The 13,623-nt window shown below is 34.3% G+C and overlaps 1 protein-coding gene across 1 annotated transcript in view; it reads right to left on the reverse strand.

Moving 5' to 3' along the window:
* Positions 1-13,623, reverse strand: part of CPNE8 (copine 8) — a 253,176-nt gene that overhangs the window by 96,462 nt on the left and 143,091 nt on the right. Inside the window, exons 8-10 of the mRNA XM_017512747.2 lie at positions 8,189-8,292; positions 3,299-3,403; positions 2,036-2,077 (exon numbers count right to left, since the gene is read on the reverse strand). Coding sequence (XP_017368236.1) covers positions 2,036-2,077; positions 3,299-3,403; positions 8,189-8,292 — 251 coding nt within the window. The remainder of the gene's footprint in view (positions 1-2,035; positions 2,078-3,298; positions 3,404-8,188; positions 8,293-13,623) is intronic.

The raw sequence follows: 13,623 nt of genomic DNA on the forward strand, positions 1-13,623 counted from the left end.
AGATCATTAAATTCTAAGATAATTCTGATCAAAGCTACTCAAAATTCTTGTGGCTCAGAAGTAGATTGGAGACAACAGGAAAGTCACAGAAACTCACCATTTGAAGGAAGACAATATAATATCTATATTTTCTGCAAATTTTGGATTTTTATGGATGCAGATAAAAACTAAATTTATACACCCTATATATAAGTGGTTAAATTAAAACCATTTCCCAAAGTTTTAAACCATTTCCCATGTGCCCCAAAATACTCTGCTCTAACGTAGTATCACATACATTTCTGTTACGTTAGGATTAGACACAAGTTCTGTTTAGAAATGACTCCAAAAACAGTTTTTATATTTTCACACTGAAAATCAGTCAGATTTGTTTCAGTCTCAAGGATCTTGTGTTTATGTAAGATTAAATGAGCTCTGGTAGTGAGCTGCACTTTTTGTTTCTAAATGGGAAATGGGTTACTAGGGAAAAGCCATCACTTTTGCCTATTTGCAATTAAAATATAGAATAGGTTATATGATACAGGGCATAAAGTCCTTTACTGAAATTGGCATTATTTCCTTTACTATTATTCTGAGCAACAAAACTCATTTTCTCAGTGAATCAAGTTTAATGAAGCAGTGGAGCATAAGTCCCTATGGAAAAACACAAGGTTTTCTGGTAAGATTTCTCCAGAATGCACGTAGAACTAAATAATAAATTAACCAAATGAATACCTGGCAGAAATGTAAAGATTGGTAGCAAAACATGGATTATTATGAAGTTATCTCTAAGAGCAAACTTCAAATCAGTGTTATAACTCTTTTGCATAATGTTTGGGATACAACCTAAAGATTGAGATCTTTGAGTCTTATATACTTATTTGGTAGCAGCTAAACTGTGGGATAATAATCTCCACTTCTCTCCCCATCTTCTCTTTTTTTTTTTCCTTGAAACAAACAAAAAATACTATTTGCATCAAATTCCAGGACACTTATGGCACCATGCGTGTGAGTAAGCTTACGGGCAAATATCACACACATGCTGGCATGTGGCTCTTCAATGAGAATCTTCCTGCCTATGCAGCAGAAGGGATGAGAAGGGGGTGCCCCCTCAGCACAGGCCAGCCTTCTTGGACTTGTTCCTGTATTCACAAGAGAGTTCAGGTATCCAGACACTTTCATCTCTTTGGCGTTGGTTTCTGGCTTGCACATAATGCAGAGAGAAAAGCATTGCTTAGCTTTAACCTCATGTTCCAGCTCCATTTCTCAGTGAGCTATGGATTCCAGTTTAGAACATGCAACAAGTGAAAAATTAGAAGTACTCTTTGCTTTTCCATTTATCATTCTTCTTTGATATCTGCATATTCAGCCCTTTCAGGGAACACCTAGAGAGTTGTCTAGGGCAAAATGGAATTTGAACATTGCCGGGTCCCTTGGCTTAAGATCATTTTGCAAACATTATCATACTATGTAGAACAGTAGAAACAAAATATGCTTAAAAAAGAAAAAGAAAAAGTGGTGTGTTTCCTCTCTTTAAGTCTTTAATATCTACTTTGATATGCAGAGGTCTACAGTGACTGCAGAGCTCTAAAACAACTATTTGGTCTGGCAATCCCCAGACACAATTCTCAAGTTTTGTTAAAGTATTGTTGTGTGGTTTGCCTCTTTTTTTTTTGGTCAGAGGTTGGTGGGGAATGTAACGCTTGCTTGTGTTCCCTAGAACAACATGGAATATCAATGTTATAGAAATCTTCGGAGAGATTGTGAGACGCAGAAATTTGATACTCACTTCAGCTATATAATTAGACATCCAGAATCATCAGAACCAAGTTGAAAATCTTTACTAATTACTGGAAATAAGAAAAACCTCTATTTTCATCTCGAGGTTGAAGAAAATACACTCATTCTTAAAATTTCATGTAAATGCATCAGTTACATTTAGAAAAACAAAAAAAATACGCATTCTAAAAATTACAATTAAAAATGTGGTTATTTCAATGTATGTGCCTCTTAAAGTATACCCAGTTCAAGAGTAAGAAGATAAGAAAAGTCTTACCTCCCATCCCGATCCCAGTCATACACCTCTACTTTGATTGTTCTGTACATGGAAAAAAACATACACATAAAGTTACTTAGTAAGATCAAAATAAGGTATGGCCGAGAATTTAAAAATAAGTTGATTTTCTTAGGTAAAATAGTGTATGCTTGTACGTTTTACATATGAATTTGATGTTAACTTTGCTAATTTCATTACTACAATCCAATTCACATCTTAAAAGAGGCTTCTAAAATCTTCATTGATTCCTTAAAGAGAGTAAGAAGAGTCTACAGGGGAAGCATGTGCAGTTTGATAGAGCTCCTAGAAGGGATGGTGTGCACCCACTTCTCCACTCTTGAAAATTGCTGTCTTAAAGCAGTGTTTCTCAAACTCAGCATAGATCGGAATCATATGGGGGTGCACTTGTCAAAACATGGATTATTGGACCCTTTCCTGGAGTTTCTGATTAAGTAGGTCTGAACTGGAGCCAGATAATTTGAATTTCTATCAGATCAGCAGGTGATGCTGACTGATGCTGCTAATCAGGAAGAACATTATGAGAACCACTTTCTTAGGAAAAAATGAGTCCAGCTAAATACAGGAATGCTCTTACTAAATGAATAGAATATAAAGTGACATGATAAATTTCAAAGTAAACTTAATAACATATTGGTAATCAATAGTTCTATAATATGGGTTAATTAAATAGACTTTTTCTATCATACGTAACAAAATAAAGATTGGGATTTTTACTTTTTATTTGAGTTTCTTTTGGGATGGGTAAGGATTTTATATTATAATCATACAATAAAATTTCATAAGAAAAAAGAACTTTGATATTAAAAATTCTTCAGGTATATTATGGGAAAATCCTCAGGACCACCTTACTCAGGTAATTATAAAACATTAAAATTTCCTGTGCTACAACTATGGAAATTTTTTGAGTCAGCAATCATTAGTTCTACCACATAACATTTTCAAGAGTATTTCAGGGTTGATAATATATCTAAGCACAGTGTTGAAACTTTCGTGTTTCTACTTGTTTCTCTAGAAGGACTGTACCATAGAAAAGGCTAAGGCAATGAAGATTCTGAAATAACTTTTGAATAATAAATTAAAATTTAAAACTAATATTTAATGTATTTTTTGCATTTGCACATTTTCATTTTTGGAAAATAAGTTTAACCAAATTTTAATTAGCCAACTTATCCCTCTTCCCCAAATCTTTGTAAATTTTTTAAAAAGTTATTTGAAGATTTTTGAATAAATGGTCCTTCTTACCTGTCATAATCTCCATTACATAATGCTCTGACTGAGATCTTGAATGCTTGCCATACCGGATTCAGAGTGTTTTTGACAACTTCTGTTTTATGACAAATTGTAAAACTGTAAAGAGAAAAGTTTTCAGTTATTTGTATGATTTGATTATTTTAACTGATCTATTGTTTTAGTAGTCATTCCTCTATTTACTTTTTTGTTAAAAATAAATACTCAGTCACGCTGTTGCTGCTACATCACTTCATGAAAAGAGATATGTGATTTTAAAACCTGAATGATCAGCTCACCATAATCTACTTTGCGATAAATTTACCAAAGGCAATCTGAAAATTCAATAAATCCTAAAGCTATTTTGTAAACAATCTCTGTGAGCATTGTGGTGACACGCTGATGGAGTGAGAAATATCCTTGAGTCCCTAAGAATACGAAGGTCACCAGCAACTTTGAGAAGAGCAGCTGTGTTGGAGTGCTGGGAAGAAAAACCTGGTTAGAGTAGGTTTAAGAAGGAGAAGAGAAACTGAGGCATGGTGTGTGAACATTTTTTTAGTCTGGCTGTGAAGAAAAACAAAGAAATTAGAAGAATTTAAGGGAAAAAATGGATTAACTACAGGAAAAGTTTTGTTGTTATTACTTTCAATATTTATTTTCAACACGGAAGAAATAACAGCAAGGTTGTCTGTTAAAGGAAAAGATCTGGTAGAAAGGAAACCACTTATGATGCATGAGAGAAAAGTGGGAGCAATGCCTTTTAAGCAGATGAGAGTAGATGGGATCCTGGGCAACAGTGGAGAAGCTGCTGTTGAGAGGCAGACGGTCATTCTTCAAGAACATTCAGGAAGGCAGAGTACATGGGTTGACATTGTGTTAAGATCATGAGGAAGCTCTCCAATTGTCACCATTTTCTTATGAAAGAGGATGCATGATAATGAGCAAAGGAGGAGGATGAAGCATAAGTGATAAAGTGTCTGGGATAAAGAAAATGTTCGTAGATTAAGGAAAAGGAGAAGAATTCTCAGGGAGTGCCGAGAGCCCATTTAAGTTTAAAATCACATCATGAATCTGTAGAAAGTTCATTCAGTGTGTGGTTCTTTCTTTATCTAAACTGTTGGTTCTATATATCTAAAGTATTCCCAAGGGAAGGAAGACAGCAATTCACAATAAGGGGCAGAATTCATGGAGCCTTAAGCTCAGTTTTCTAATTCAAATTCCAGTGTCGTTTCCACAAAACCATTGAATCTTAAGACATCAATCAGTTCCTGGATATATGTTCTTCCTTCGTGAGAATTGATGCAGCAGTTCCTGAGCTAGAAACATTTAGAGTGATCTTCATTGAAACAATATATAAACATAGGCTTCTCAAGACCTAGGCCATGAAGTGTTTCAAATGCAAGTATCTAACAGTCACGGAACATGAAAATATTAATAAATCCCACAGTGAATAAACTCCCCCAACCCCCACAAAGAAATATCCCCTCTTTGTTAAATCTTTAAGTTCACTTACCTACTCTCAAGCAAGAGGGATTTGTTTCTATTAAGAGATAAGATGGAACATAATATTTTATATAAGGATCAAGTTTTTATTATAAGACTGATGGTATTATTGCCTTCTCCTTCCTGGTAGTATCCTCACCCATCTATGGAAACTCATGTCATTAAATTGACAGAGCCCAGGAAAATGTATTGTGTTCAAATGTTCTCAGAGGTGACTCACCTGAAGCAATTAGGAGTCACTGGGGGAATAGGCATTACAAGTAAGACAGAGGGGCAGACAGAGAAGACTCTTGGAAAGGTAATGAAGATGTTTAAAGCAGAGGAAGAAAATCAAAGGGGATAGGGGAAGCTGGAGGAGGGCTGTGGGGGCTCAGAACAGAGGGAAACAAATGAAACAAAGCAGAGTTACCAAAAATTGTCAAAAAATAGTTATAGAAAACAAATTACAGAGGGAAGGCAGAGCTGTATGTTGGTTTGTTTCAGAAACAAACAATATATTCATTAAGATGCATTCATAAAAATACAATACATTCTTAAAGATCTACAAAGGGAGTTTCTCCTCTTTCATATTCTAATCTATAGCAAGTCTTTGATACGGTGATAAATACAGATAGCTTGAAAGATAATAGCTAGATAGATAACAGGGAGAGAGAGAAAAAGAGAGAGAGAGAGAGAGAGAGAGAGAGAATGAGAGACCAGCTGACCATCTTCAGGCCAACATGTTCAACCATCTACTGACTTTTTGGCTTCTTTGCCTATGGTTAAATCAAAATTTCTCTTATATTCCCAATGTCACCAGCTGCAGTAATTAAATACTTTTGATACTTGAAACATTTCCTCTGAAGGAAGGGACATCCTTCTTACTGAGATATTTATGAGGCAAGTAGTCATTTATTGCCTATTAATCATTCTCATTTCTAATGTATTAGATATGATATATACAGCAAATCCTCACTGGTAAGCATTCCAGTCCTGGTGTAACCAGTAAAAATTCTGCCAGGAGTCCAATGTAGCTTTTCCTAACGTTCATAAGTATTTCTATATAATGTGTGTATGTATTACAAACGGTATTATAAGAAAATATATTTTTACTAAAAACCTGTATGATACTTTAAGTGAGGCCATTTACCAAAAATAACGATTCCAAAGGAAAAGTACTACCCAATCACAAATCAATGTCGTTACTAAATAAATGTCAAAGCAAGATATGACTATGAGATCATATAGTATTAAGGTTTTCAATTAATATTTCCAGTAGAAGTTAAGTTTTTCTCCTTCTTATGAAATAAGCCACAAATATACTAGGTATTAGGCAATTTTTAAAATAGTTTCTTAATAAAATAAATATTATAAATAAAGGTAGAATCTTTGCATTTAAAAATAGAGACAAAAAGTGAGGCATAAAAGCATCTGTATATATTCAAAATACAACAAAGCATACGCATGCATATATATACATAAAATATCTGGATCAAGCTGGCAAACTAGGTTTCTGTGTGTAAATGGAAAGTTTTCTGAAATGAGACATCAATTTTTAGAAAGTTTTTTCAAATTATTTGATATTTTTTGATTAGTCATATTTTTCTTAATGTTTAGATTTTATTTAATGAGTGAGTATAATTTTTAAAAGCATAGTAAATTTTCTAATGAAAGTATCACTGGTAGCATTAGATATGTGATAAAGTGAAACTTTACAGCTGCACAAATAATCTTTACAGAGAAAACTAATAATAATAAAAATAGAAAATTCAGGGAGCAAGTAGTTCATGAGAAAATTTTCATTCAAGAAATTCTGAATCATTCTTGAGGTTTTTCTCTATTTTTGAAATGCCTGGCCAAATATTATTTTCTTCACTCTCCAATATTTTTCATATGAATAAAATTAGTGTTCAGATGCATATGACATGCTGACATTTTTACCACCAAAAAAGAAGGGAAATATACAAAATCTAATAGTATAACGCTATGGCAAATATATCCAACAGTTGCTCAGCAGCTGCATCAACAAACATCTCCCAATAAGTAAACCATCATTTTAAACTGGCCAGTGCATTCATTTTAAACAGCAAACTTTCTACATTATGTAGTGTTTTATACTTATTACATAACACATTGAATAGTTTCATATATAAGTGTAGCAGTAGTGATAGATTTTTTGTCCATTCTATTCCCTTAATTTTTAATTTCCAAATAACATGGTCTCTTTAGTTATGTTACACATAGTTTTAAAAAAAGAAAACACTAACTATAACATAATAACAATATTAGCTAATGTTTAAGTTCTTCTTATGTGTTGGACAAAGTTAGAAATTTTTTTGTATAGTAACTAATTTAATCTGATCAACAACTCTGTGAGGTAGCTATGATTACTACCCCATTTTACAGGTGAGGAGAAAATGGAATCTCATGTAGGTTAAAAAGTTGCCTTAGTCCTATAGCTATTAAATAGCAAGGTTATTATTTAAATCTAGACAACAGAAATTAGCCATATTATTAACAACTAAACATTCTCACAAATACTAATAGTACAATATGAATCACAAAAAAAGCAGTCAAATATATTTTATAGTAGATCCATACAGATTAAATTATGGTGTATAACTCATAAAGACATATTCAAAAATTTACAGAAACTAGTCTAATCAGAACTGGCAAAAGTATTCAAATTACTAGAATATAATGAACATTTTCATTGAAAGTTGGATATTGGGGGGGAAAAAAAAAAGCAACCCATAAGCTCCACACCCTTCTCTAAGAAAATGGTTTAAGTTTAAATCTATAAAAAAATATATTTTTTTCAGCATTCAGGTTTTCACAAAATATAATTCTTCTATACTATTAAGTCAATTTTATAATTTTTGTTTTTTTTTTTTTTGAGACGGAGTCTCACTCTGTCTCCCAGGCTGAAGTGCAGTGGCATGATCTCGGCTCACTGCAACCTCCACATCCTGGGTTCAAATGATTCTCCTGCCTCAGCCTTCTAAGTACGTGGGATTACAGACACACACCACCACGCCCAGATATTTTTTTTTTGTATTTTTAGTAGAGATGGGGTTTCACCATGTGGGCCAGGCTGGTTTTGAACTCCTGACCTTGTGATCCACCCACTTTGGCCTCTCAAAGTGCTGGGATTATAGAAGTGAGCCACCGCACCCAGTTGTTATAATTTTATAAAAAGTAAAGAGGAAATATTTCCATGAAACTAGAAATTATTCATTTTAAGTATCAAAGCATATAAAATGTTTATAAAGTTGCACAATGAGATGCAAAAATCCCATTAACTTTTAAAATCTCAAACTATTTTACTCCTTTTAGTAATTTAATGAGCTTCCCTAAGAAAAATAGTTATAATTCAAGTGTCATTATAACCATATAATTAAAATGAATAAAAGACAAATCTACCTGCCATCTTCATTACTTCGATAAAATACAAGGAAAGGATCTGATTTTCCAAAGAAGTCCTTCTTGTCCAATTTGTTTGCACAAAATTGCATCAAAACAGCATCCTAGAAACAACATTAATAAAATAGTTCAAAACCTGGGCTATAAATAATTGGAAACTGCAGATCACAAACAAGGCTTGACAAGAAAACAAATTTACCATTTTAATGCAAATGGCCAAGTGTGGGAGAATCCCAGACAATATAAAATTGCTTTTTAAAGGACTACGGGACTTTAAAAATTTTGCTGGTAATTTTCATTCTAGGTACAAAACTATGACTTTTCAAAAAGTTTTAACATTTTCCCCTTGAAAAGTGGTATTAAGCTAGGTGACGCCAGGCACCCAATGTTATATATACAGGATCCTCATTCATATATTCAGTTATGCAGGTACACATTTTTAAAACAAACTTAAAAAATTCCTATTCATTAAAAAAATTTACTAAGTATCTACAACATACCTACTATGTATCAAATGTTGAGATGTACCAGATGATTAGATGGGGAGTAAGAAAGATAAACACTGACCACACAGTTTATAATCTAGGGACAGGAAAGTTCCTTCTTAACATATGCAAGTGTACTATAATAAATCAATAACTACATTTAAAAACAATTTTTATGATATTGGGCTTCAAGAAAAAAGTGCCCTCATTTTCTTCTGTAACTTGAATTACATATTTGCATGGTAATATGTAAAACTGAACAGGAAAGCTTAAAATGTTGGAAAGAAGTGTGATAAAGTAATTCAGATTAAACAAAGAGGTTACAATTTTGAACATTGCATGATAAAATGCCAACAATGTCTAAAAAAGCATTCTCTTATTAATCACTTCTTTATCTTACAGAGTCCATCTATACTTATTAAGGATACACCTAAATATTTTATTATTTCCTTTCAGTAATTCCAGAAGAGTATCTAAAACATCATGCTACCTTTGTTATTTGACTTTACTTTTAGCATATAGCTGTGATAACTTCTATCAGAGGAACATCTCTAATAGAGCAGGGAATATATTCTAGCCAGGCAAAGTGACAATATACATTTTGAAGAAAATTAAAATAAGTACAGAGGTAAGGACAATATGGACATCACTATCACCTCAAACCTCTATAGCATATCATGTTTCTTTTCAGATTTGAAGGTTAAAGAACAAAAAATTCTAACTATTAAAGAAGCAGTGAAATAATAATTCTGGAAGATCAAATTATAAAATCAAGAGCAGCATTGAAAAGCGCGAGCTGTTTGGTTTGGTTTGTTTATTTTGAATGCCCTTTCATTTCCATATATATTAAAATGCTGTTGGGAGAGAATGGCTTTCTAAGAACCCGGGGACATTCTAAGGACATTGTTCTTGTAGAAAAACATTACTCTTTACCACATTCTCCCAAAGCACCTGGACCAAAATATAAACTTCCAAGGAACATTTTGTATACTTAAGATGCATAATAAAAAATGAAATATATTTATTTCAAACAGACTGTGAACAAAACGTCAGAGATGTATTATTACTAAACTATGAACTTTTATTGGCTCATTGGTAAATGTAATACTAAATTTTTCAAATTATATTCCTTAAGGCTTGCAAAATGAACAACTGATTCAAAATAAAGATTTATTGCAATGCAGAAAATTATATAACCTTAGAAAATAATGTTCTTGTAATTACCCAGGTTAACAGCTTAGCAGGGATTAAGTGCTACATCTGTATCAAGCACAAAATAAATCTTGTTTGGAAGGAAAGGTATTTATGTACTTTTAGAAATACACACGCATCACTGCAAAGTTTTGTTTTGTTTTTATGCCTTATGCTTAATGTCACGAGATACATTTTTAAAACCTCTCTTTAATACTCTACATATAAGGAATGTTCTATTGAATAAAGCCACTTGTACATTTCACAGGCATTTCCAACAGGTTTAAATCTGAACATTTAATATCTGTCCAGAAACTTGCTTCTCCTATAATTTCCCCAGCTTATTAGTGGCGTTGTCATTTACTCAAGTGCCCAAGGAAGCCATTCTTAACTGTTCTCTTTCCCTGACCCTTTATCCAATCCACCACAAGTTGCACCATTTACCTCTAAAATTTTGCTCAACTCTTTACTTGGGCTCCACTGCCACCGCCTTATTCCGGTTTCAATATTATTTCTCATCCAGACATGTACAGTGACATTTATTCATTACTCCCACTTCCATTCTTTGATGTATCCAATCCATTCTCCATTCAGCAGACAGAGTAAGATTCTTGAAACATGAAAATTTCATGTTGCTCACAAATTAAAATGCTTTAAGGCTTTCTCTTGTGTTTAGGAAAACTGCAGAACCTTTAACATGGTCTACAAAGGTCAACATCAAATGGGCTCTGAGCAGCCTTTTCCACCTTCATCTGGAAAAGTTTACCTCAGTCATCTTCCACTGCTCATCCCTGGCCGTCTCACATCAGACCCACACATGTCTTTCCCACCTCAGGGCCTTACATGGCTGTGTCTGCTGGAATTCTTATCCTTGGGCTGGCAAACAACTACTCCTTTAGGACTTAGCTTAAATGTCACTTTCTCAAAGAGGCCCAGTGATCCCCGCGATGCTTAATATAAATTAGATCCCTACTGTACTCTCTCATAATATATTTGAATCACTTGGCACATATCATGACATATTTTCCCTGCATAGTCAGCTGACTAATGTCTCGCTTTCCCACAAATTATGTGTTCATCAAAAGCAAGGACCAGGGTTGAAGGTTGTGCTGTTGTGTTTTGTATTGCTTTTTTTCTTGCCATTCTATTCTAAGCATTCATTCCAAGGACATTATAACATTTTGTAAACACTGTTGAATCAATCAATCAGTAAAAACAAAAAATATTCTTTGTGAAACATTTCAGGCTACTTTTAAAATACTACATGAAAGGCCAAGCATAGTGGTTCACGCCTGTAACCCAAGCACTTAGGGAGGTCAAGTGGAGGTTGGATCACTTGAGTCTGGGAGTTCAAGACCAGAATGGACAACACAGCAAGACCACATCTCTACCAAAAAAAAACCATTTTTTTAAATTAGCCAGGTGTGGTGGAACATGCATATGGTCCCAGCTAGGAGGGAGACTAGGCGGGACAATCATTTGAGTCCAGGAGTTCAAAGCCTGCAGTGAGTCATAATTGTGCCACTGAACTTCAGCCTGGGTGATAGAGTGAGACCTTGTCTTAAAAAGTGAAGATACACTCCCAACAAAACTTCTAAACTACATTAGTTTGTACTATGGCATTTAATGAAGTATAAAATTAGCATTTGAATAAAACTATGTCAAAATAAGACAATTAGGACTATTACACTACAAATAAATATTTGTGTTATGACTTATACATCTCTTAAATGCTACCATTTCTGTGGCATCAGTTATGTCAGTGTCCTTGCTCAGGTGCCAGCTGTGACGGGCATCGAGTTGGGGTCACCACCTGAGATGCTGATCACCACCTACGGAGGTCTGTCCTGCAGACCCTGACTTAATGACCTGATGAATGAATGCACTCACACACACTAGAACACAGTTCTAGTGGGCTAGGGATGGTCATCAGCTGCTTTTAGAGGGTATTTGCAGCTAAGTGACAACGACTCCCTGTCCTTCTCACATTTATTCAGTATAGATTTAATAACAGAGGTTCTAAGTCAACACTCTTGTGGATAATTAATGTGGTTAAAAGAGTGGTTTTACAAATGATAAAAGGTCTTGGTTCTGGGGCCCAGAGTAAACACCATTTACAGGTAATTCCCCTTTGACCTTCCCCTGAGAGGACCATCCAGCATAAAGTATAAATAAGTAAACAGAGACAAAGGAATGTGGGGTAAACAGACTTAACCTGGGAAGCTTTATTATCCTAATCACACCATATGACTTAAAATTCGAATGTAGTGAACTGGCTGTGTTCAGCCTGTTCATTAAAACCTTTTGGCCTTCCAAAAGGTTTGAGACTACAATCTTCCAACTTTCTCTAATATTTCCCTAATATTTTGCCAGCCTCACTGAGTGAATCCCAACACATTTCTTTCCTGCAGAGTATCCATCTAAGGGAAGTAGTAATAATATTCACACTTCTAGAAGAAAACAGAGTCTTGTGATATTGGCCTTGTGTGTTATTTCTTGTATATGATACCAAAAGCATAGGCCACAAAAGTATAAATACACATGGGACTGCATCTAACTGCAAAGTTTCTGCTCAGCAAAGAAAATCATCAGTAGAATAAAAAGGCAACCTACAGAATGAGAGAACATATTCTGTGGTTGCTATGGCTTGTTTGTCCCCTCCAAAGCCCATGTCAAGATTTGATCCCCAAAGTAACAGTACTGGGAGGCGGAGCCCCATGGAAGGTGTTTGGGTTATGGGTGTGGATCCCTCATGAATAGGTTGGTGCTGCTTTCACAGTCTTGAGTGAGACTGGATTAATTCTCTCTGAATGAGTTCATTCTCTTGTGAGTGGGTTTTTATAAAGCTAGGGTGCCCCTCAGGTTTCCCTCTATTCACAAATGTCTGCTTCCACTTTCACCTTCTCTGCCACATTGTGAAATAGCATAAAAGCCCTTACCACAAGCCAGCACCATGCTCTTGAGCTTCTCAGCTGGTACAACAGTGAGCTATCTCTTTTAAAAATAAATTACCTAGTCTCAGATATTCTTTTATAGCAACACAAAATGGACTAAGATACTGTATATCATAAAGGTTAATTTCCAAAACATATAAAGAACTCCTACAAACTCAATAGCAAAAAAATTAAAATAAATAAAAATGAAAATAGAAAACCAACCCAATTTAAAAATGGGCTAAGAAACTGAATAAGCATGTCTCTAAGAACATACAAATGACAAAAACATATATGAAAGGCGTTCACCATCACCAATCATCAGAGAAATGCAAATCAATACAAAAGATTAGCTGACATCTTTAGAATGCCTATTATCATAAAACAAACACAAAAGGAAGAAGTGTCAGTGAGGCTGTAGAGAAAAGAAAACTCTTGTACATTGTTGGTATGAATGGAAATTAGTGCAGCCACTATGGAAAATAGTAGGAGGTTCCTCAAAACTTAAAAGCAGCACTACCGTATGATCCAGTCATCCTGCTTCTGGGTATATATCCAAAGAAAGAGACTGAAATCAGTATCTTGAAGAGTTATCTGCACTCCCATGTAATTGTAGCATTATTCAGAAATAAGTCAAGATATTGAAGCAAACGAAGTGCCTATCAACAGATGGATGGATACAGAAAACGTTACACACACACACACATATATTATACACACACACACACACACACACACACATATATATATATAAAACAATGGAATATTATTCAGCCTTAAAAATTAAGAACATCCTTCTATTTACAACAAGATAGATGAGCCTAGA

The sequence above is a fragment of the Cebus imitator genome, unplaced genomic scaffold (genome assembly GCF_001604975.1).
Source record: "Cebus imitator isolate Cc_AM_T3 unplaced genomic scaffold, Cebus_imitator-1.0 Scaffold477, whole genome shotgun sequence".
NCBI classification, from domain to species: Eukaryota; Metazoa; Chordata; class Mammalia; order Primates; family Cebidae; genus Cebus; species Cebus imitator.